This window comes from Triturus cristatus, chromosome 6, assembly GCF_964204655.1.
Source record: "Triturus cristatus chromosome 6, aTriCri1.1, whole genome shotgun sequence".
NCBI lineage: Eukaryota > Metazoa > Chordata > Amphibia > Caudata > Salamandridae > Triturus > Triturus cristatus.
The window spans coordinates 339,321,019-339,345,102 of NC_140589.1; the positions used below are offsets into that span (position 1 = coordinate 339,321,019).

The window sequence follows — 24,084 nt, forward strand, 5'->3', positions numbered from 1 at the left end:
TTATTTTATGTGAAAGAAATAACCCCGAACTCATCAGCGGTGTGCTGCACTTTCAGCAGGGACGGCTCCTCCATTATGGCGGAGGAGCGTCGCCTCCCCCCGTCCCCCGCTGAAAGCCAGTAGAGGCGACCAACAAAATAAAATGATAATAAAACATTATTATCATTTTATTTTTTCGTCCTGCAGGCTACAAGCGGAGGGAGTGGCGGGCCATCCCTACTGACGCTGCAGCACCAGGCAGGAGGGGGGAGGAGGGGGCTCTTCTAAGTGTGCATGATGGTTTGGCCGGCCCTCGGGGGCAGGCTAATCCGCCATGTGCACTTAGCCTTTCTCCAACCCGAGCACTGGCTCCCAGTCCATGTCTGAGCACCCAACCAGGGCACTCAGACCAATCCCAGTGCTGCCCTTCGGCTGGGAGTGCTATTCTGGGATTGGCATCTGGGAGCCTGCGCAGTGTGCAGCAGTTCCTGGACGTCCAGGAGGCGAGGATTGGGAGCAAGGCGGCAGCCGTTGGATCAGGCAAGTGCAAGTTTATATATTTATATCTTTTTTTTGTATTCCCCCTCGCCACCACTACGAGTGACCCCTACTGACTTTCAGTGGGAGACCACAAGCACTTTTCAGTAGGAAGGAAATGCCTTGGGACAGTGAGGGCCTGCAATGCCTCTTTCATTTCAATCACCAGTCGGTCTTCGTCATTGGGCAGAGGGGTAAAGAGGAAGCATGGCATGCCTAGAATGCCCACCTTCTTCATCTTCCATGTAACTGGCCATCTATTAAAGATGTATCTTAGAGATGACTTTTAAGTAGAATTACTTTACTGTAGTTCTTTTAACATATTAGTAAAGTGCCCACTACACAAGAAATGATCACTTGACAATGCCTGAGCTGGCATGTGCACCTGTAGTGTTGAGTGAGTATCTGCATATTTCCTTTTTGTACTTGTACACTTTTAATATGGACACGTATGCCTGCCTATCACTAAAACATAGGTAGACATATTGACTTCGCAAACAAGTGCTTATAAAGGTTTGGGAAAGATATACTCTGGCACGTAAACCCTTGTAAGGCAGTACTCAATGTTAAGGCACATGCGCATTTCAGATTTTATGGGCACCTCGTAATATTTTTAATGAGCGAACTTTAAATAATGGTACACAGAGGGTTTTTTGTTCTTCGCACAGAAACTCTCTGCCGCCCACTCCAGTGACAGCCAATAAGAGGAGACTGTAAAAGGACATTCTTGTCATTAACAGATGCTTAAAAATGTGTTACTACATTGAACTGGAGACCCTGTCCGAAGGTGACAAAAAGGTACTCTTTTTATGGTGTCCGATTAGCCAATCATTGCAGAGTCACAGTCAAATTTTCAACAGCCCCGCATGAAATGAACATAAGCCTCACCCGGACTTTGCTGATTGGGTGATGTATCCCTTTGTTGCCACTAACTTCCTTCAGGGTGATTGGATAAAACTGACCCTTGTTAAGATAGGTCATTGTGTTATCGCCTGGCTTCTGGCGAAGGGACTTCGAGGCTTCCAATGTATATTCAAAGTTGTTGCTAAAGGAAAAACGTTTTGACAAAATAGAGATTTATTACGTTTTACACTTTAGTTTCTCATTGCCAAAGCCCAACACTGATCACACATAAGCAGGGCCACTGGAATTATGCAATTGTGTGGCTGCTACATTTTTCCCATATTTATAGATCTGCGCCATAATTCATCATCTGCCTATTAATCTGCAAATTTAACAAACAATTCTGTTTGCAGCTCAAACGGTTCAAGAATTAGTAAATACACAGTGACACTTGTTGCCGCGCAGTGGAAGGCTCTTTGCAAAGGTTGACTGGTCACCTTTCTGTTGCTTATTACTATATGTGGGTGTTAAACTGGTACTAATGAGGTGCAACCTATGCCACGACAGTGTTAGCAAGTGTAAAAATTACAAAATAATAAGTAATAGTATCCCAAAATGTGCAGAATTATGCTGCATAATTCATATTTTTTCTCTGCATAATTAACTCTACCCTGCCGCATAATTTGGCCCTTCCTGCAACGTAATTCTAGTGGCCCTGCACATAAACAGATTAACACAATATATGTAGTAGGAAAACACAGCTTGTGACCAACTGTACATTCCTCCGGATTTAACGAAAACATGGAGACTCACCTCTCTGAAATCTTTAGTCAAGTTATTTTACTGTATTGTATTATTTCAAAGGTTTTATTTAGAGTTTCTACAAAGACCAGTGCACCCAGGGCTGCTTCAGTTCCACTTACATAGAGCTTCATTGCCTTGTGAATGTACCAAAATGTATTACTGCCACAGAGCCTTAAGCACTTATGAGTTACAGCCAGTAGTCTTAATTAAAAGACCAATACATCTGTGTGTTATAATTCATCAGTACATTCTCCCTCTTTGTAGAACAAAAAAATTTGAGATGGATGGTGACAGTGTCTGAATTTTTTAAAGCCCAGCAAAGTATTTCACAGTTTCATACATTTAAAGAACATAATGAGATGGTCAACATAACTGACATTTAGCAGCCTTAGTAGACAGAGCTGATGTGAGCCCGGTGGCTTCTTGAGAAATAAGTTGGCCCCTGCACTTTTTTTTTTTTACAAATGAAGCACCTGGTTGTAACTCTCCAATGGAAGACTCTTAAGCTTAGGGCCACCAAACCCATGACATCCGTCACCCGTGATCCATGACACTACATCAATCTGCCCCTATCATCTGGGTGCGCAAAACCCTAAGGCACTGTAATGCACATATGGTGAGACTCACTGCAGACACTGCCATGCATGTCACGTCAGAGTCTAATGTCAATAATGTTCAACAGCATAAACAGCTTGAAGATCCTTACCCAGCAACCGATTCGAAGCCGTAGTCCTCTGAACCCATCCGCAGATTTAGCTCAGGCGGGAAGAACGACTGAAATACAAAAGAAATGTTCGATCACAAGATAGACAAGCAGACTTCAGCCGTCAAATCAGTAAAGCACTTTAGAGCATGCGCATTTGGAGAAGGGGATAACAGACGAAAAGCTGAAAGATCTTCGATGGCGCAGTTACGTCAAACAATCGCCGGACTCATCGGCCGTCTTCCACCGACCCTAGCCCTCAACCATGAGATGGAGGCTTCTGGTAGAGGCCAGCGCTTGTGTGGGCAGTCTAGGCACGTCTGTTTCTAGCTCCTTCAAATGGGCCTCTGTATTTGGTGAAACCCTATGCATTAAACAGGTGCAGGTCTAGGCGGCAATTAGTGGTTTACCATCTCTGAATCTCCGGCTTAAGGTCGATACTCGTGAGACAAAGTACAAACCAACCTCGTCTGTGGCCTATGCACAGTTTCAAGCCCGCAAGGTTAATGGAAGTAGTTTTAGAATGGAGGGCTGTGGATGTCAACAAGCCCTAGCGCGAGAGGGATGCGAACCCCACGTGGTTTGGCTAAAATTATTGAACATTCACCTTGAGATGCAAAGATCCGTAGCACGGACAACGGTTACAGGTGGGTGGTGTTGCACTGTTGTAATAATGTCTCAACATAACTTCCCTACCCTCATCATATCTCTGTTAGGAGCGGATCTCTTTTAACCGTTTTAAAAACTTTCGTTTTTTGCTTGCAAACCATTGGCCCTTTTATATGTGGTTTATGTATATTATCATTGGTATGTACCAAATGTAGTATTTTGCTTGGAAATTCCTGAATCCTGTCATGATATTCTATTCATTCACGGAATGTTTTTATTATTTGTACTTTTATGGTTAATAAAGTTATTTGACTGACTGCATTGACGTAATGTAAAGTGATGAGGCCTTCCTGCAGAATGCGGTGAGGGCCCCTGAGACATCTCATACCTCACAGAAATGCAGACATCTTCGGTTGAATGGGGGCCCTGGATGATGGGGGCCCTCCTCGGCCACGGGCTCTACTAAAGCATGGTTCATTTTCTAATTTTCACAGTTTATGAAGTGTGAAAAGCTGTACAATTGAAGATCAGATAACATGTCACAGCATAACCATAGACATTATTTTAATTTGGTTTGGGGGGGGGGGGGCTGTTCTTCCAGCAATAGGCAGAGTGGAGATGCGGGGGCTCTAAGAAGGGGTGAAAAACAACAAAACCTTGTTATCAAGTAAATGGTCTTTTAAAGACCTGTGAAGTGCTCGGGTGAGTGCCCGGGAAGCTGTCTCAGCCCGGACTGACACACGAGGGGGTCGGTTATCTGAAGCCCTTTGAGCCCAATGGGCAGGGTGAAAATGAGGAATCTTTTCAGAGAGGTAGAAACCTTCGTGCTGAGCAAGAGAATGAAAACGAGCCGGACCAGTAATGCAACCGGATCAGTAATGCAACGTAAGTATTTCAGGGAAAATGAAAGTGGAACCATAGACAGGCCAGGTTGGGCCTATGGCGTTCAGCTTACACCTCCCACTCTTTATAGCAATTTAGAGGCTAAGACTCGATTTTAACAAAACAACTCTTTATCCACTTGTTACATTATTTCACATCTCCTCTTTACATTTCAAGCGCGTGCTATATTCAACAAAGTTCTGTTCCTTTTATTTATAAGATCTGTCGTGCTTCACTCTTCTCCCAGCTGTAAAACTATAGCCACCTTGGTGGAGTAATAACTGTTGACATTTATTTACAGTGCATGAGGTGATGTGTAAAAGGCAAGCTATGATCAGATGTAGTTGGCGGCCAGCCTCCAGGTGGGTGGAGAGTGGAGACGGGCGTGTGGGCAGGTGTAAGATACTCGCAGGCAGAAGTGACCTCCTAGAGAGGTTAGTTGAGAGGTATGTAAGTGGGAAGACTGGTTGGATCCTGTAGCCCTCATCTGTTCTCAACTATTTTAATTCTACAAAAACGAGCAATAAAAACTAGAATACATTTAAAAAAAGTATATTCTGACTAGGTTGTGGAACACAGATGCTACTCATAATCTCATTAGATTTATGTAAGTTTAGACCAAGACATGCACTTTGGAAGTAAAACGTAGTTGCCAACAGTCTCAAATAATAGCCAGCTAAGCATCAGAGCCCTAGGATAAAAGGGACCGGACCGTACCTTGGCACAGTAAATCCAGCACAAAAACAATTTACAGCCGTATATTTTACTGCCACGCTTTCAATCATAACTGATCAAAACCTTCAACAAGAAAGCAAACAAAAAAACTATGACAAGGAAACGGGATCTTGAACGCATTTCACTTTTCCTTAACAGGGATTACATTTTGCATTTACTTCCACCATCTTTTAGTCAATTGTAAGATTAGCCAACATCTTTTGATAAGGATTTTCAGTTCCGACAGCTAAATTTCATAAATTATACCCCTGTGCCCGGATGTCCTACTGCTAAATCCACAGGTCTGGGATTTGGACTTTGTACAACAATGGCGGGGTAAGGCGATCTCATCAGGGGCCATGGCTGTGAGGCACAAGAAAGAACAGAAAACACAGGCAGGGCTGTAGGCTAGCCTCACCTCTTGCACTTCTTCTTTAAAGGTCTCGGAGAAGGTGGAATCAGGAGTCCTCCTCTGGGCATTTGCGGGTTGTGCGCTGAACTGGTCACTGTTTCGATCAAACACAACAATGCGGTCTGTGGCCTCTGGGTGGTACACAGACTGTGGGATGCCCACCGTGAAGCTGTGGGGCTGCATTTCCGTTTTGATTGAATGCGTTGGCATGGTTGCAATGGAGACAGTCACTGTGGTATCCGGCGTCGTTAGTTGCCCCCGCTTGTCATGGCTGAGCTGGTTACCAGTCGGAAGAACAATATTAAAGGGCACACTTTTCAGAACCTGCACCCTATTTTCTCCAGCGGCAATCAATGACTGTTCAGACAAATTTGCCATCCCATTCCTTTAAAACAAAATACACACAATAGATTTCTTGTTATTGGGAGGGAGATGCATAGAGGCAATATAGTTGGTCATTTCACAGCTTTGGTTTGTTTTATTTCACTGCTTTTAACAGGAGGGTATTGCTAAGCTCTTATAATGTAGGCACAGAAACTCTGCATTCCCAATGGTGGATCTTCAACACACCTATGACAATGTGCTACGCACTGCTATTAAGAATGTTCGACAAAAGTAGATTCCATGTCCTGAAGCAGGCCTCCCTCATGTGTCTCATTGAGAACCTCCCAGGAGAACGAGAGGGAAAAATGGTAATCACACCAGAAACTCTGGTAACAAAGGGATACTTATGTGTTTCTAGGTATTTTGTCACATGGCAGGAGAATAATCCTAAATGCTCCCTGGGACATAGCGGAGCCCATCTTGGTTTTTAGGGCTCAGAATGATACCCGATGATGAAGCATTACACAAATAAGGCGTGTGAGGGTGCACCAAACAACGCTATGTTGTTGGTAAAGGTGTAGATTTAGCATCACTCTATATACGTTGTTTTTCCTACAGTAAATTACAGGGAGAACAGAGAGAACAGTTAATTGTATAAAATACCTAGATGTGGAGATTATCGTAGAAGGGAGGCCACATCCTATACTTCTACCTCTCATCCCCATCTGAACGCACGGTTGTTTGTGTTGCACAAAGAGGGTAGTTTAAAACCCAATACTGCAACGATAGGAGGCCTTGTTTTGCAGATAGGAGCACTCTGGATGACCCCACATTTCATTTAAAGGGATAAATTGTGACACCTCTTATGAAACCGTTCCTCTGAAATATGGATTTAATCAATCACAGCCTGTTTACATCTCACATCTAAGTAGTCGCATGCAGAGCAGAGCATTTAAATAAGAACAACCCCAAACCAATCTGGTAAGATCCACCAGTAACCCTTTATTAATCAACATTCGCTTCATTAAAAGTAAAGAAAACCTGAACATTCTTACTGCAACCAGAGCCCACTGCTAGCTGACCCTTGCAGTCGGCAACTCCAAAAATCACACCACAGCACAACGTGTTTTTATTAAAAGTGCATCTTCTGAACTCTACAATGAAATAGCCCCCCTACCTTTACTGCAGACAAGCAAACAGTGCCGTACTTCACATAGTGGTTTCAATAAACACTTCCATGCATTAAAGGTGCACTTTTCGTGCTACTTTCACCAATATGAACATGTAATATCTAAAATACCAAAGGATATGTAGCGAATATTAGTTCAGGTGGCATTTACAAACCATTCAGCATTTGGAATTATGTTTTAATGTCCTCAGAAACCCTTCAAGGCAATTTAGGACCATATCACATGGTTACCAGTTGCTGGAGGTGAGCGAGGGGGCAAGAGACCAGTATAAAATCACCCCGGTGATCACAACTAGAAGCAACAGCTGAGCCTTCAGAATATATTCATCGGTCTCAATCTGCACTACCCACTGTTAGACTGCTACACGAGACAATCAAACTCAACACATTCTTATTAACAACTCAACGAAAATGGAGCCCTCTCAGTCCAGGTGACTCCCCAAACATGGCGCGCCGTACCTTTTGATGTGGTCGTGGTGGTCAAGGTCATGCTTTGCTTGCGCAGTCCTTCTCTCCCGAGGAACCTACAAGATTGTCATGATTGGTGAGAAAAGGTTTACTGTTATCCAAGAACAATACAAAATGCCTCCCATGTATCATGCATGCTTGCAAAACACAGCTTAAGGTGTCCCTGGCAGCAAGACGACCTCCAACGTTTTATGCATGTGTGCTGCGCGCCATTACTGTGCACAGCGCTTATACAATTTGTGATATTTTGCTATATAAAGCGTCAGGTGCCTTTATCATATTCTCACTGATTACTAAATGAGCTGATTTAGTCTTATGAATTCTTAATGTGTCCTAAGCTTCCAAAATATGCTCAGTGATTTCTCGATGTGCCCTATGAAAGAGGTGCCTAGCGCTTTTTTGCGGTGCCTAAAGTTTTCACAGGTTCTGCATGGCTATCTTAGGGCCGCCAGTGTTTTGTAATAGGGTCCAATACGTTCACTGTGTGCTCCATGATGAATGCTTTCATTATATACGTAATGCTTTATTAATGCTTGCACAACTTGTCCAAGGCGCATCCATCTATTCTTTTAGAAATCTGCCCACTCTTTTTGGAAGGTGCTTTGTGTGTTTTTTATGGCCAATGCTACCCTAGTAGGCCCAATGCTTTCGCAATGTGTGTCCTATAAATTCTTGAAGTACGCATCACCTACATAACGTGGCCACCGTTTTCATAATGCGCCAATGCTTTCTGAAGGGGTCACAGGCCCTCCTCCTAACTGGACCACAGCTTTCTTAGTGCCCGTTGCAGTCGCAGCAAGGCTTTCAGAGTGTCACCGAGGCCTTCATTACCAATCCCAAATCTTATGCAAGGTCAATGTGAATGTTCAAATATCTGTTTCTTAATATGTCTTTTACTTTATACTTTTTAAAGAACCCATGGCATTTTTTAATTTGTCAATGTGCTTAATGAGCCTAGTGGCTTCTTAAGGAGTCCAGTACTGTTACACTTTCCCCTCAGCTTTGACAATATCACCTATGTATTGCCAACGAGTCCATATATCCCACTGCTTCTGAATGCCTTCTAATTTTGCTCAGTGGCTTCCCAGTTGGCCTGATTCTTGAAGACTTTTGCACAATTTAGGTCATCAGAGGACAAACATTTTTTTATCTTTTTTTTTAAAATCAAGGGCAAAGCCACACTCCGGATTCAAGAAATAAGGAATGGCAGCCTCTAGTCACAAACAGGATCACCATATATTCAGTCATTATGCGAGAACTAGTGAAATCCAAAATCAAGATTTGGGTTATTTTGGTGGAATGATTAAATCGCCGTGTTAAACGTTTGCTGAAACCCACACATCCATACATTTGTGTTTACTCACAAAGAAGTTGAATGTAGCACCCCACCCTGGAAATACAAACAAACACATCACCCTTATCAGGGCTAGATTAAGTGCACTTCCTGGATGGGAATAGAGAAGGAACTTCACCATACCAAATGGTGGTCCACAAGCAGAAACAGACCACACATCCTTTGTCTGTTAACCTACCACCCCAAAAACATTCCAAACATAAGAGTAAACCCACGTTAGACGCTGTCTGTTTTTCCCCCTCAAACTGTGGCAAGTTGAACCCTATTTGAGGCAGGCAATGCTCTCCTTGCGTGTTGAATACCAACCAAACCGTTGACTTAAAAAGCAGAGTTATGATAAATATTCAGGCTTATCAGGGGTACATTTAAAGGTCAGCAGGGCAGGAGTCCTGCAGTAAATCAGCGGGGACCCCACTGCCCCAAACTCGGGGTTTCCTGCCTCATTCACAGGAGGGAGAACCGACTGTCTCAAACCAGCCATGTGGGGCACTGTGCTACTGAAGGCCAGGACAAGACAGAAATGTCCTCAGAGATTCACTTTTAGTTTTTGAGAAACACCCCCGTTTTGGGGGACTGTGTCTGAGAAACAAAACAAATTACATTGTCAAAACGATCCCCACCAGCAGAGCGAGGATCTGTTCATTGAAGAGGCGGCCCCAAAAATCTGCAGGGCTGGATCTAAATGGGCATTTATGTGGGCAGGAAGCAGCTCACACCAAGTGCCTTAGGAAACCATGTTAAGCATGGTCTGAGCGGCTGGGATACTGTGTGGGGTGAATTGGGTCGAACACATGGGCCACTCTGAAGTAGGGGTACATTGGGAGTGTGTAAAGTATTAAAACACTGTATAGTAAGAATGCACCACTTCTCACTTCTAATTACTTGTGTGATGAACGGGTACCTTTGAAATTGTGAATTAGCAATGCTTTGGGAAGAAATCTTTTTTAAACATACAGGTGAACCACTAAGCATGACACTCGTACGTGTTAGTGGGCTCACTAGTCATATTCTGCGCATGTGCGGTGATAGCACTTCCAAGACACGGGAGCCCGTTAGGGTGAATTTCAGATTTGAAAGGACTGCATTTTAACGGCTTATTATTTGGATAAAGTAGGAAGTTTTATGAAGATCGGGTGCTTTCACTCAGTCTTCCCAAATAAAGTGGGGCTCTCACTGGCTGTTAGGTTTGGCAGTCTTTTAGAGAAAAATATTGGCCATTGTCAATGGTGCTGGAACAGTTTTCAGAGTGGGGATGCTGCGATCAGTGTTACATCCCTGAAGCCATAGGTATTGTGAAAAATGTTAGTGTCACTCAAAGAACAAGTGAAGCAAATGTGGCCCACCCATTCAGCAGTAGAGTGGTAAAGGTGTGGTATGAAGCCAGCGGAGTATTTGAGTACACTGTTGCAAATATATTACTAATACATGTTGTCAATTACAGGAAGCATGTTTTCTATTGAAATGGCCACAAAATGAGATTGGCAGGCGGTTTTACTGATACAACCCTATAAGACACAAACGATAATGTGTGGAAATCGAGTTTCTGCACCAATTTTTTTCCACATCACCACATAATGTACCTTGCTTTGTTTTGATCCTTTTAAAGTCTTTTAAAGTCTTTGTTTCCATCACGCTTCAGAAATACAAAAAAAAAAGTTCTTCATTTGTGCTTTAACTACTGATATTTTCCAAAACATTTGTAAAGTTAATTTACATTTTGTTGTTTGCCAAAAAAATTGACCTCCTAAAAGTTTGCCTCTCACACGCCCTGTACCCCAGCAAGATTGTCTCAGAGTTCTGTTGACAATACCCACTAACTTTGCAGTCAGAGAAAGAAAAGTAAACACCACTCTCCATGTTAAAAGAATAAGCAGCAATTTGTCCGAAGACAGAGCCTGACATTTGTCTTTGAAAGCATTACAAATGTGACAGGATAAAAGCAAAATTTGAAGGCATCTTTATTGCTTAATGACCTTCTGAACTCCAGCATGGTTATTGTGGGGGTGTTGCAGCACCCCCAGCAACCCTACTTCCAGCGCCTATGGCCATTGTGTATTTTGAGATTCTGAACAGACTCAGCAACTAGTTTGATTAAGAATTTGTCTAAATGCTTTTGAAGTGAAATATTCATGTACGTATTACGTTTATATTTCAAAGAGCAAAAATAAAAAACGGTTTGCTTGCATTCCAAGTCAGACCTTGACTTTTAAATACCAGTCATGTCAGTAAAGCACTGGCCAGGCGGCAACCTACTGGCTGTCAACATCTGGGGACACATAGGGACATTGCTGCTCGCATTCAAAATAATCTTATTACAATGTTTAAACAAGCTACCAAGTTGCCCATATCTCCGTACCAGTCTACATGCCTTAAAAAGAATTGAGGGCGGGAGGGGATTGATGTGCACAACAAGAAAAACCCATCTATATTACAAGGGCCTGTCACAGACACATGGGAAGATATGGAGGAGAGTGTGGGAATGCTATGGTTTGGCTCTGCAGAACTGACAATTGCATCTTTGTCACAATGTTATACCACAAAAACACAGCACTCCAACTCACTCTCAAACAAAATCTCCACCACATACACACGCAGACCAATCAAAATGCCTTCTTAGTATGCTGGATGAGGGATGCCGGCAGCCCTACTGACCCCTGTCCACCACAAACTTTCAAAACAATTATTTTAACAACCTCTGCTGCCACTTCAGTAAGAAGAATCATCAACGATTCCTTCACTACCGGAATATTTCCAGAAGAACTCAAAAAATCACACATACGCCCTTTACTGAAGAAAACAAACTTGGACCCGCTGAACCCTGACAACTACAGACCCATTACAAATGGACCTTTCCTGGGCAAACTGATAGAAAGAGCAGCGTTCGCCCAGATGTCACAATTCATTGAAGAGAATGCCATACTTTCAGACTTCCAAACAAGATTCAGTCCGGGAAGAGGCACTGAATCTGTCCACCTTGCCATCTGGGATGACCTGAGGAATACAGTCGACCGCAACGGGGTTGCTGCGCTACTCCTCTTGGACGTCTCGGCTGCCTTTGACACGGTTGACCATGACACTCTGAAACAAAGACTCTATGAAGCCGGTATAGAGGGAACTGCTCTAGACTGGATCGCGTCCTACCCTCGAAACAGAACTGATGTCATCCATACCCCACCTATCTCGTCCAAACCATACTCCACAAAAGCAGGGGACCCTCAAGGCTCTATCATCTCGCCCACGCGTTTCAACATCTACATGAAGTCATTACCAGTACTGATCAATAAATTTCACCTCGCATGCTATAACTATGCAGATGACACGCAAATACTCCTTCAACTGGAATGCCCCAAAGACATTAGAAAATCACCAATTTTCAGCTGTCTCAGAGCCGTTGATCAGTGGATGACTTGGAGCCATCTCAAATTGAATGCTTCAAGAACTGAAATACTCACGTATGGCGATTGGAAACATTGTAACCTGCTTGCCGCATGGCCTAATGAACTAGGATCACCTCCTAAAGTATCGAAGGAAGTAAGAAACCTCGGAATGACAATGGACTCCAAGCTGTTGATGAATGCCCAAGTGGACAAACTAGCAAGATCAAGCTTTGTCACTATAAAAATGCTGCGACAAACTTTCCCTCATTTGGGATTGCCACACAAGGTCCAAGCTACCATCTCCCTTGTTCTGTCCAAACTCGATTACTCCAATAGCGTCTTTCACGGATCATCTTTAACGACCATGAAAAGACTACAACGGATTCAGAACTCTGCTGCCAGACTACTCTTGCATATCAAAACATGAGACCACATCTCCCTTGCCTTGAAAGCCCTGCATTGGTTACCGGTTGCCAGAAGATCTACGTTCAAGCTGCTTTGTATCACCCACAAAACAATACATGGAATGGGACCACTCTTCATTAGGAATAAAATAACCAAACACATTTAACAAAGGAACCTCCGCTCTAAAGGAGCATCTCGCCTCAAAATCCCAAGATACAAGTAAAACACCATGGGTGGCCCATCCTTCTCTGTTCAAGCACCCAAACTATGGAACTCTTTACCCCCCAACATAAGGTCCACCGACAACCACCTTATCTTCAGAAAACTAATCAAGAATTGGCTCTTCCCCACATAAGCACCATACGCAAAGAGAAATTTACAGCATATCCCTATGTATATAAGCATTTGTTTTCACTATAGATATGTACCTATCTATGCGTATTGCTTTGTATAAACATGTAAAATAATTATGCTGTTGAAAGAAAAAAATAATAAGAATAATACATACATAAATAAATAAAAATCTTTGGTCTACATGTACATACTTCCATTGTGCATCTATGTACCTTCCATGTACTTGGATCTGTGTGTCTGTTACTTTTCTCCTGAAAAAGCATATCCAATGCACTACCCTATTTCCCATCCTGTGCCTCTATCAATATCTTTAACCTACATATACTTACCTCCTTTATGTATCTATATACTTTCAATGTACTTATGGATCTATATATTTATCACTTTCTTCTAATTTAGCATTTCCAAAGGACTACCCTTTTTTCAGCCTATACTGCTCAATATATCTTCTAGCCCAACCTTCTGACTCATCTCAAACTTCTTTCTACTACTTTTTCCAATGCACTACCCTATCTCTCATCCTATACATCTATAAATATATCCTCTACATCCACTGTTTCATTTATCCCAAACCAAATACCACTACTATGATCCCCAAAATAACCCTTTCTATACTCTCTCCTACTCTGCCCCCTCCTTGCATCATCTGACACCTCATTTACTATACCGATTCCCCTAAAACAAACCTTTCTAAACTCTTCCCTTTAACTCCTCCCATCCAAAACTCCTTTTTACTCATCCAAAAGCCTCCTCCTACTGCTAAGACCTAAAAAAAAAAAATCCTTCAATCTTTTATCCCTCCACTATCCTTTTCAATCAAAACACCACTAATCCTTTATGTGTTCCAGAGTAGCGTGCTACTCACCAATAAAGCGCCTCAACACCTCATCAGGGTTACAAGTGCTATATAAATGCAAACCTTTTCCCTTTTCTACCCCTCCCCAACCCTTCTCAATCCAAATAACTGACTAACATATCCACCACTCAAATTACTTTCATGTTTCACCATACTAATTCAACACTAATCCTTATGGGTTCCACAGTAGCGTGCTACTTGAGCTTCAAAACCCCATCAGGGGTAGCAAGCGCTATATAAATACAAACCTCTTTCCCTCTTCTATCCCGCCACCTACCCTTCTCTACCCAAATAACTGAATATCATATCCACTACTCAAATTACTTCATATTTTACTATACTAATTTTCAACACTAATCCTTAATGGGTTCCGGAGCAGCGTGCTACTCGCCAGAAAAGCGCTTCAACACCCATCAGGGGTAACAGGTGCTATATGAATGCAAACCTTTCTTCCCTTTTATCCCTCCGCTATCTTTCTCACTCCAAATAACTGACTAATATCCACTACTCAAATTACTTTCATATTTCACCATACTAATTAACCACTAATCCTTTATGGGCTTCCTGAACAGCGTGCTTCAACACCCCATCGGGGTAACAAGCGCTATATAAATACAAACCTTTTTTCCTCTTCTATCCTTCTGCTATCATTCCAAATCCAAATAACTGACTAACCTATCCATCACTTAAATTGTACTTGCATGTTTCACTATACTAATTCAATGCTAATCCTCTATGGGTCCCGGAATAGCGTGCTACTCGCCGAAAAAGCGCTTTGATGCCTCGTCAGGGGTAGTAAGCGCTATACAAATGCAATTACAATACAATACAATACAATCTTTGTGTAACGTGGTACTACCTGTGACATTGGTGATTAGTGTGCACTGTGTGTGCAAAATATAGAAGCTTGTTTATTAAAAAAAAAAAAAAAAAAAGACTGCTCAAAATGATCTGTAGAACATTTGTGGACCTTGAAATATATATATATTATTAAAGTCCCTGTGGGAGGAGTCAAGAATGTAACAGCAACAAAAAAGGAAACCTGAAAGAATGCGTTGGTTGTTTGTAACTGTAAGAGTGCCAGATTGCATGCCATTCCTCTGGCAACCAATGCCGAACTGCCTGTACCTCTGGAAAGAGATGGGATGTGCTCTCCCAGCATACACGAGACCAGAGCAGGAGAATGCATAGTATTATTTAAGTCAGCAAGAAATTAAGCTTTTGAAACCTTGAAAAACACTTTTTTGCGAGCAACTTTTTTCTGAAAGTTGAGCCAGGATCAATGGAATTAGAAGATTCTGTGGCATTTCCGACATAATTCGGAATTTCCCGCATTTACCACATAATCTACTATCAACAGCTCTGGAGTTGATGGTGAAGGCAGCGATCGTTTCTCACAATGCCTGTCAGTTGGTCAGAGAGGTATTTAGAATACATGGTAATCCAATCTTTGCCATCTCTGCAGAGTGTACCGAGAAATGGTCCTGTATTCCATTTGCAAACGTGAGTCTGTGCAGGATTCTGTGTGAAGGAGGTACACGATTATCAAAATATTGACATGGGGATAATAAAAGAATGCAGTGCTTACAAGTGAGTGGGTGTGTTGAGGGGTGGTGAAGTGAGGAGAGGAAGTGCATTCAAGAGAGAATGAAAAGAAAAAAGAGATGAGGTGTAAGATATGCGAAAGGAGGAGGTGTGGAGAGACAAGGGGCGTACATGTCTAACAGAGTGAATATAAGACCACTACCCTTTCCACAGGCCTCAGTAACGTTTGATTCACAGTCTCATGATTTCAGAATGAAAATACTTATTAATATTATTATTTACAGTAAAATCATTCTTGTTGCTCAATTAGCGTAAACAGCTAACAACCATTGGCAAAGTCAATAGTCCTTACTGGTTTTAGGTGTATTTCAGTTGTTGTCGTGAATATCTGGATGCAATAACAAAAAGTCCAAAGAAGCACCAAAATACTGGTGGGTGGCACACTACTGAAATCACAGAAATGCAGTTTACATGTATAAGCCACGCCCATGTTTGCATAGGCTACGCCCCTTTTAAAGACCAGCCCTTTTTTTATCCCACTTAAGGCCCTGCCTCCAACAATGCACCAGATAAAAGAAAGAAATGTCCATGACCAGAAACTTTGAATTGGTTATCGGGGCACGGGATTGGCAGCCCCCGGTTTTAAGCGGGCTGGTTACCTTGTAGTAGTCGTAGAGTAGGCCCAGGGCAGCAGCACTATCTTCATCCCCATTAATACTCATCATGGCTTCGGTGGCGGCTGTCAGGGGGTTCTTGAGGAAGGACTTCCAGGCTTCATCCTCACTGACGTAGGAGCGTCTTTGCGGGTAGAGGGCCTCATTCTGTAGCACCAACACCGGCCTTTTGCTTTCCATATCAAAAAAATAAATAAAACTGAAATAAATGTGTGTGGCAGGAATGCAAAACACAATAGGTTTAACGGGGTTTACAAACAAGCAGTGCCTAAAGTTAATCAGTCTGAGTTTGCAGAGTAAATATTGGTTTTCTGTTTCACCACATAGTCAACATATCTTTAATGAGATAGTATCGATGAAAGCGCAGGCTGCATCTTTTACAGACTGTTGACATGGCAGCCAGTGCCGCGAGATTCATGACCAAATACAGGTGCTTTACGCGGCGCTGAAGTAAAACCGCAGGCGTAGCTTTCAATGGTGCAACCAGTGCAGTGGCACCATGGCCCAGGGGTGGGGTGGGACCAGCCTGCCGGCTCTAGCCCCTCTCCTTGCTTGGGGCCTATATTCCTTGCTTGCAGCAGGGCCCATGATACCCAGGCTAAGCCACTGAATGAAACTAACTCATTCCAGTGCTGCTCAAATATTACATTCCACTGAAACAATTAAATATGCTTTTCACTCCAAACCAGAAACACACTGTCAGTGGTGAACTGGTTAATAAGACAACTGTGACATCCCCCTCGCAAGCCATTGCAAGGAAGATCAGACACAGGTCTAGCCTGGCCCGTGACTGGCTCGGCTCCAGCCCCACCAGCCTTTCAAAGCATCATGACTAATAGCATGTTTCCAGTTTTCTGCTTATGCAAGCCTACCTCACTGACAGTGCATATTCACAGCAGTATTTCTTTGGACAAAGTTCCCACTGAAAACAGTGGTGCACAATGGGGTGTGAAAGACAATACACCCGTTAGAGGTTTTGCATCAACTGGCTACAAACTATAACATTCTTTGGCTAAATCAGGTACAAAGCCATCAAAAGTGCAGGTCCAGTGGCACTGGAGACCAGGAAATTAAGGGGACACCTGGACCCCAATTACGTCTGTATTTTACTATGAAACTGTGGCAAAGAGGGCCACTTTCCTTGCTTGGGTGAGAGTTCATATCAACCTTGCTGCAGCACGAGGCTAAATTCTACAAATCCAGTCTGGTTCATCCTGAAATGCCTTACCCAGTGAAAGCACCACGCGCAGCAGAGCTTGCTGAACCCGAAGGTCAGAGGTTTGAAGGTCAAGCGGCCTGCTTGACCTCCGACCCTTCTGTCCTACCTCCCAACGGCTTGCACACCTGTAAGACAGGTTTACCCAGTGCCTAACCTTTTGCCAGTCATGTTATCAACTTCATAAGGATGAATGGTCGGGCGCGAGAGAATTCAGTTCATGGTGCCCGCTTTATAAATGAGTGATGTTTCAGTCACGTTTTCCTAGTGCCAAGAAGCCTTCCTGGCGATCGGTGTGGCCTGCATGACTCCCACTAACATAACGTAAATAACAAAAGCAGGTTAGAAGTGCAGTACTGGTTTCCTTATAGTGCACGTGTTCTCCGGGGTCTGTAACTCCATGTGCAGAACGGGTGGTGTGCAGAACGGGTGGTGGGCAAACGGGAGGATAAACCGAGTCCAGGCACGCACAGCACTGAGCGCTACAAGGAAAAGTAAATTGACAGGTGAGCAAAGGTCTGTGCCTCGACCGCTAGCCACGGGGGCTGCCTTTTGTTTGCATCGATTTTACTTTTATGTGTTAAGCAAAATAAAAGGGGAGCAAATGTCTCATGGCAGAGAAACACATGCCTCACAATGTATTAAGATCACTGCGTAAACACGAGTACTTTAAAGAAATGATCTAGTTGTAGTGAAATAAAGCGTGGCAAAGAAACGTGCTTTGAACTGTAGCTAAAGAGTGACTTCAACGTGTGCTTTGTTGTTCAGGCAACCGATTAAAACGTTCAATAAAGCTGTATGGTTGAAGACTGCGGGGGCTCCGAATAACGCCTTATGAAATGAAATGAGTAATAATCTGCAGCCCCCTAGACGCTGCCATCAAAAGGCGCTTCGCCATTCTCTGTTATTTAAGTTGAAATAAAAGACTATTGAAAGTGCAGTGTATTCAGGAAAGCCCATCCTCTGAGCACTGCCGGGGCTCAGAGCTCAAAAAACAAAACAGAAAATGTATGTAAACAGAGCAAGCAACTAACAAAAGGGAAATTGAGATTTCAAGGCAGTGAGAGGAACGTAGGGGGTGGCAGCCCGCACCCTCATTCGCCCTGGGAGGCATGTCTGCAGGGAGGTACTGGCAGGCCCCTACCGCTCCCATCTCTGCACCCACCCAGGACACGGGAGCCCTCGAGGCGCCCCACCCCCTGCTCAGACAGCGGCGGGCGAGGAGGCAGCTCCCTGCACTGAGTGCACCGTGTACAGGGCTTTGGCAGCGGCCCCACCCGTGCCCAGAGCAAGGGCCCTTCCACGAAGGGAATGAGCGCGTGCTTGGTAATCTGCACCCCGGTCTAGGCTTAGGGGGAGCAGTGCTGTGTGCCAAGCCGTGTTCGTGCATCAGGCATTCAGACTCTGCCCTAAGGACCTTGTGGTAGACAAGGTAACAGAGGGCGCTGAAAGGATTTACTGAGGATCACACGATGCTGTCAAGACGGACTTCACCCCAAACACAAGAGCTATATTGGAAAGTGCCGATTTCTGGAGCAAGTGATAAATATGGCGGGATTCCGTCTCCCCTGCCATCTCTATGGTAGTGGTCATTCCTCCATTCCCACTGATTCTGCCCTGGGCCAGGATTTCCACCAGAAATCAGGGACTTTCCATCAGCGCCCAATTATAAACCAGCTTTTTTGAACAAACAGATCTCAGTTCAGTTCCGTTTTACCCCAGCCGAGCGGCGTGCGCGATAGAAACTTTCAGTGGAGCTTCTGTGATTGGAAAGATGTCACTACTTCTAAGAAGTGCCAGCCCCGCGTGCACACCATGCATCGGATCCGTCTGTCTGGTTCCTGTGTGATTATTTGGTTTGATTGCTGTGTGACTAATGGACAATGTCTAATTTTTTTGCGAGAAGACTTTTAGGTGCTCCATAAGTAAGCACCTCCCCATGGAAGTCAATTAACATGTCATAGAAGTGCCCAGAACACGCACGATATTTTGAGACAAGGGCCCTATTTGCAATGTCTTGCAAATAAGGAGCAGCTGCGTCCTTGCGACAAAAAAAGCTTTAACCGAAGCCCTTGGTCCCGAATGTAAGGCCGCGCTTGTGTACGTGCTATTTATTCATTCACTCATTCTTGTGCACGGCCATTACAGTGAAGCTGCACAAAGAGCCTGTCTAGTACTTTCTATGCGGTGAATATGCCATCCGCATCTTATGTTCTTGGGTTCCTCTTTAACATTTAATTTAACAAGATGATATTTAAAGTTAGCACTGAATTCACATGTTTTTTTGCTAGGGAGATAGTCGCTTCTTTCCAAAACATGGCTAGAGGGAAGTGTTCTTCAAACATTCAGCAAGAGGCCGCCTCGCTGAAACCGTCAGATGTTCTCGATTTAAATTGTTTTAGATTTTGTTTTCTCTTATTTTGACCCGTGGCTGCCACACATTTTTATTAAAAACGCAGTTTGAAACAAATTAGATTAACAAGTGGCAACTTTGCACATACAAAGAACACCCGGGCTTTCCACCAAGGGCCGAATGATGACTTTTGCAAATCACCCGCCCTTAATTTAAAAACTTTCTTATGTCAAGGAAACAGGTGTCTAGAAACCTGGTATTACCTAAAACAAGCTGGCGTGTGTGGAGTGTTATGAAATACTGGCCGAGCGCTAAATAACAAGTTCGGGGTGGAGCGCGAGCTGGGCGTGAGGTATGCTGGTCCGTGGAGGAGGGGTAGGAAGAGCCACTGTGGGGTGGCTTGGCTGTCATTAGGAGAGCACAGGGTGTGCCCACCTCATCTAACGAGGCCTTTAGTGCCGGCTCTCTCGGCCCACGCCCAGCCCTCAATGAGATCAGAGGGCCGTGGCCTGCTGCCCATCACAAAAGGGGTGCAGACAGGGGCGGGGGCTGCTCGAGCCCTCCCGGCTAGAGCGTCTCCAGCAAGCTGGGGGTGCTCCCCATGACAAAGGTGGTGCAGACCCGAAGGGGGCAGGGACGGGTTGCTGGACACAGCCCCCTCCGGACAATGTGTCTCCAGTGACCCGGGAACTGCTCCGCATCACAAAGGTAGAGCAGACGAAGGGGGCAGGGCCCTGGGCTGATTCTCTCTCCCCCCCCCCCCCCCCACCGTGAGTCTGCACAGTAAGATGGGGGCCTGTTCACATCAGAAAAGCTATGGAAACCAACTCCACCGAGCAGAAGCCTCCACTCCTGGGATATGGCTTGGGGGGGGGGGGGGGAGGGGGTGTGTAAGGGACAGCGCTTGGCAGAGAATCAGCTTACAACCATCTAACTCGGCGGTGGATGCGCACTCATGGTAACCTGTCCTTCCCACAACACAACTGTTTTAACGAACGTGTCACCTTCACAATAGTCTGTTCTCCCCGCACCACCCCGAGGCTAACAGACACCTGCCGTGCGCCAAAGCGAACTGCAGTTACAGCTACGAGCTCCGTGAACACGACTACCATCTCTATCTATCCCGCGTCTGTCCACAGACCATCCTGGGGTCACCATGGAGTTACACGCGCCATCTGGGAGAGACGACTGCAGGGCCCAGTCCACACCAGCACGTGGACGATGTACTCTTTACAAAATAAGACTGCCAGTGTACACCCGACAGAGACCCACGGTACCCGAACACCAAACAGCCGTCGTAACTGGCAAAGTCCATGTTCTGACCACTGTAGAACATGTATTGTAGATCAACGTTTCAGTGTACCCGCCAAAGGTCCACTCTGACAGAAGAGCCCTGGCGCCCCTACTCTGACACCGAGGGCCCTCATGCATGCCAGAGGCCCAGTCTGACGCAAGAGAAAGGATACAAACATTACATGTCCATACTCTGACAGCTCTACAACCACCGTCTCACAACCCAAAGGCACTGACACCAAAGGCCCTCGCGCACGCCAGGGGCCCGCAGCTTACATTAAAGGCCCCCTGCACCCGCCAGAGACCCCTACATTGAACCCACCAGTGGCCCCTACATTGCCATCAAAGGACTTGCGTTGCTTAAGAGGCCCACACTCTGATATGATGAAATGTCCCAGCCCACACACCAGGCGGTAGACAGTGCACTAAAAATGTACCGCGCTTGCCTACATAACGTTTTAGAAACCATGCCGCGAGGCAGATATTAAAAACACGGAAAGCACCGTGCGTCCTGTCAGAACTACCATCGAGGGATGTCAGGACAGAGTCCTAACGTGCACCTGCTGGACGACCCAGCACCTGACGCTCACACTTCAACCAAGCATGTAACATGGTATGCAGTGCCCATCAAGAGAGCTCCATTCCATGCGTTCAATGCATACTCCACGAACAAGTGTGCCCATCTTCCTCACATGCAGAAACTATGTGAAGACAATAAACTAGAATTTGGTGGCATGCGGCCCTTCTGACCTTTACATGCGGCACCCTTGTCAACAGTAGCACTGGGCTGCTGTTTATCGACTCAGCATAAAGTAAGTAGGTTATCCAGCTCTGCTTAACTTTAGAAACAACTTTACTTTAAAAGACATCTTGCAGCAAAAGTGTAAAATGAAGATAAGGACTCTTCAGAATTCAAAAAAGTGTATTTCACGAAGACACAGAACTGTTTCACCTTAGTGCATCACATTATATTAATGCACTGAGAAGCATTTTTTTGAACTATAGTTTTCAAACATGAATTTACAAACATTTATTCTTCCCCTCTGCCCTTAAAACAAGGTCAATAGTGAACTAAGATGCAAGTCAGTTGTTAAGTGCACTCTTTGGGCTGGGTTCCTACTATAAAAGAATAGCATTATAGTTTTTTTAATCAAACACAGGAGAAAGTTTTGTACAGTGCACATCCCATGTCATGTATTTTAATGTTCTTTTAAATGTAATAATGAAGAAAAAGGAAAGAAAGTGAAATAAAACATTTGCGTAGGATCACACAATTATGTAAAGTGGGAAAGTCAGGAATAATCCCTCGTTTTCTGGTTTCGCATTGTGCAATTCAGCCACTTGATGTATATGCTTCACTTCTCCTACACCCACCCTACTGGCATCAATGCGGCCCTTGGTCACATCACAGGAAAAACATTTTGGCCCCTTTAAAAATGTTTGTGAGTACTCGTGCTCTATAGACACGTCATTCACACGCACATACACTTAATCAATGTGCACATTCATTCCCACAAACACACGCGCCTCTATTAAGAGGGGTACGCATTTACCCCGAGACAAACACACAACTTCACTCGTGCACACTTTCACCCCGAAAACATACATGCACCCCAACACACACACACACCTCTTAGACAGATACACCTTCGCCTATACCCCTATTCACTCCTGCAGACCTATCTGCACCCTAATACAAAGACATACACACAAGACACACTTAACGCTAGTTTGCCCCAATAGTGCGGATTTTGCTGTTCGCTACAATAAGGGCAGCATTTTTCCGGAGCACGCCGATGGCGGACTAAGTTCTTTGAGATGGTGCTGTCCAGAGAGAGAAGCTGAAATGTGAAGATCAGAGTCTGCAGATCACCCGTGGGGACAGCACATCCCCAGTCGCCAGGCAAACATCCCGCAGCAAAACCCTGCGACTGAAGAGGCGCCCTCTCACCAGGGATATTGTGGAAACTCTACACGTTTAAAATAATGCAGAACGCTTCAGTGGCGCCCGCATAGAGTCAGCACCGACAGACCTGCACCCGATCCATCAGTGCAGGAGAGACAGTAACAGCTGTGATTTATTTACGTGGATCCAACGTGTGTAGCGCAGCAGTGGGGGCCTCGACAGCACGGATATAGATCCCACGTAGAGTACTGCAGTGAGTACCTCACCAATGGATCCCTTGGGCAGTGGCTCACCAATGTTAGTGGATCCAACGGGCTGTGCGGCAGGGCGAGTTGACCCCTACGTCCAGTAAAGCCGTGGTTGTCTCCCCAGTACAAGTAGATCCCATAGCAGTGAATCCCAAGTATGATATATGTACCCATGCACGGGCTGTTTGCATGCAATCTACCTGCCAGATGAGGGCTAGTGGCAATCACCACTGGACTCATGGAACGAAAGGCGCAAGCAGGGGGCGGGGGTGCTGCACCGGTTCGACTGGCCTGCTCGCCATCACTTACTTGTCGTACTCTTGTGTCATCTTCCCAGCGCGGCTGAACTGGACTTTCGGGTTGGGACAGTGGCTGCGGTCTGCGCTGGCAGCGCGGACGCGGAGCGGAGCAAGAGGGCGGGGGCGTGAGGGCGTGGCGGCCAATGAGGAGAGAGCGGCTCAGCGCGCGCCTGCCCGGGCTGCTGGACTGGAAGAGCTGCACTGGAACCCGTTCGGGTCGCTTTTCTCGCTTTTTCGCAGGTAGGCGCGTGACGTGGCCTCCTGGCTCTATTCGGATTGGCCAGCGGTGCACCCCCACCGCTCCCTTCTAGAAGGGGCGGGTTAGACAGGTGCAGGCATTGCAACATGCCCGTCCCGATTGGACAATAAACGCGACAGGTGGAACGGGGGCGGTAGGGAAAGGCCTGCAGCAGAGACACAAACAACGGACGAAGGAACAGTGACAGAGTGCTCTTGTTGAGATGCTCCGCGCGCAAGGAGCGTCTGCCTTACCTGCTGGAGAGAAGGACCAGATAGATACATGTTGATTGGCCTGTGAGCCAAACGTGAATGTGATGATTGCTGAAGAAATGCTTTGAAGGCGTGATATTTTGCTCTCAACATGAGATTCTTGATAACACCCATAATTGAAACTGTGACCAAGGCCAGGGGCGAACGACGCCCCACCGCGGCTAACCGAAAATTAGGTAAACTAGACATATTAGTTCACATTAGTAGATTGGAAACCATTCAGTCAAGAT

The 24,084-nt window shown here is 45.0% G+C and overlaps 1 protein-coding gene across 4 annotated transcripts in view; it reads right to left on the bottom strand.

Annotated features, from left to right (window-relative positions):
- The window catches only part of GRHL1 (grainyhead like transcription factor 1), a 352,334-nt gene that overhangs the window by 67,065 nt on the left and 261,185 nt on the right, over window positions 1-24,084 (bottom strand). The window contains exons 1-6 of one of the 4 annotated variants that reach the window (XM_085610718.1): window positions 23,355-23,547; window positions 16,015-16,201; window positions 7,456-7,520; window positions 5,490-5,868; window positions 2,870-2,937; window positions 1,405-1,561 (exon numbers count right to left, since the gene is read on the bottom strand). In XM_085610718.1, the coding sequence (XP_085466844.1) occupies window positions 1,405-1,561; window positions 2,870-2,937; window positions 5,490-5,868; window positions 7,456-7,520; window positions 16,015-16,201; window positions 23,355-23,374 (876 nt within the window). In that variant the 5' untranslated portion in view covers window positions 23,375-23,547. Of the gene's footprint in view, window positions 1-1,404; window positions 1,562-2,869; window positions 2,938-5,489; window positions 5,869-7,455; window positions 7,521-16,014; window positions 16,202-23,090; window positions 23,226-23,354; window positions 23,548-24,084 lie in introns of those variants that run through there. The other 3 variants (XM_085610717.1, XM_085610719.1, XM_085610721.1) reach the window with 3 other exon arrangements.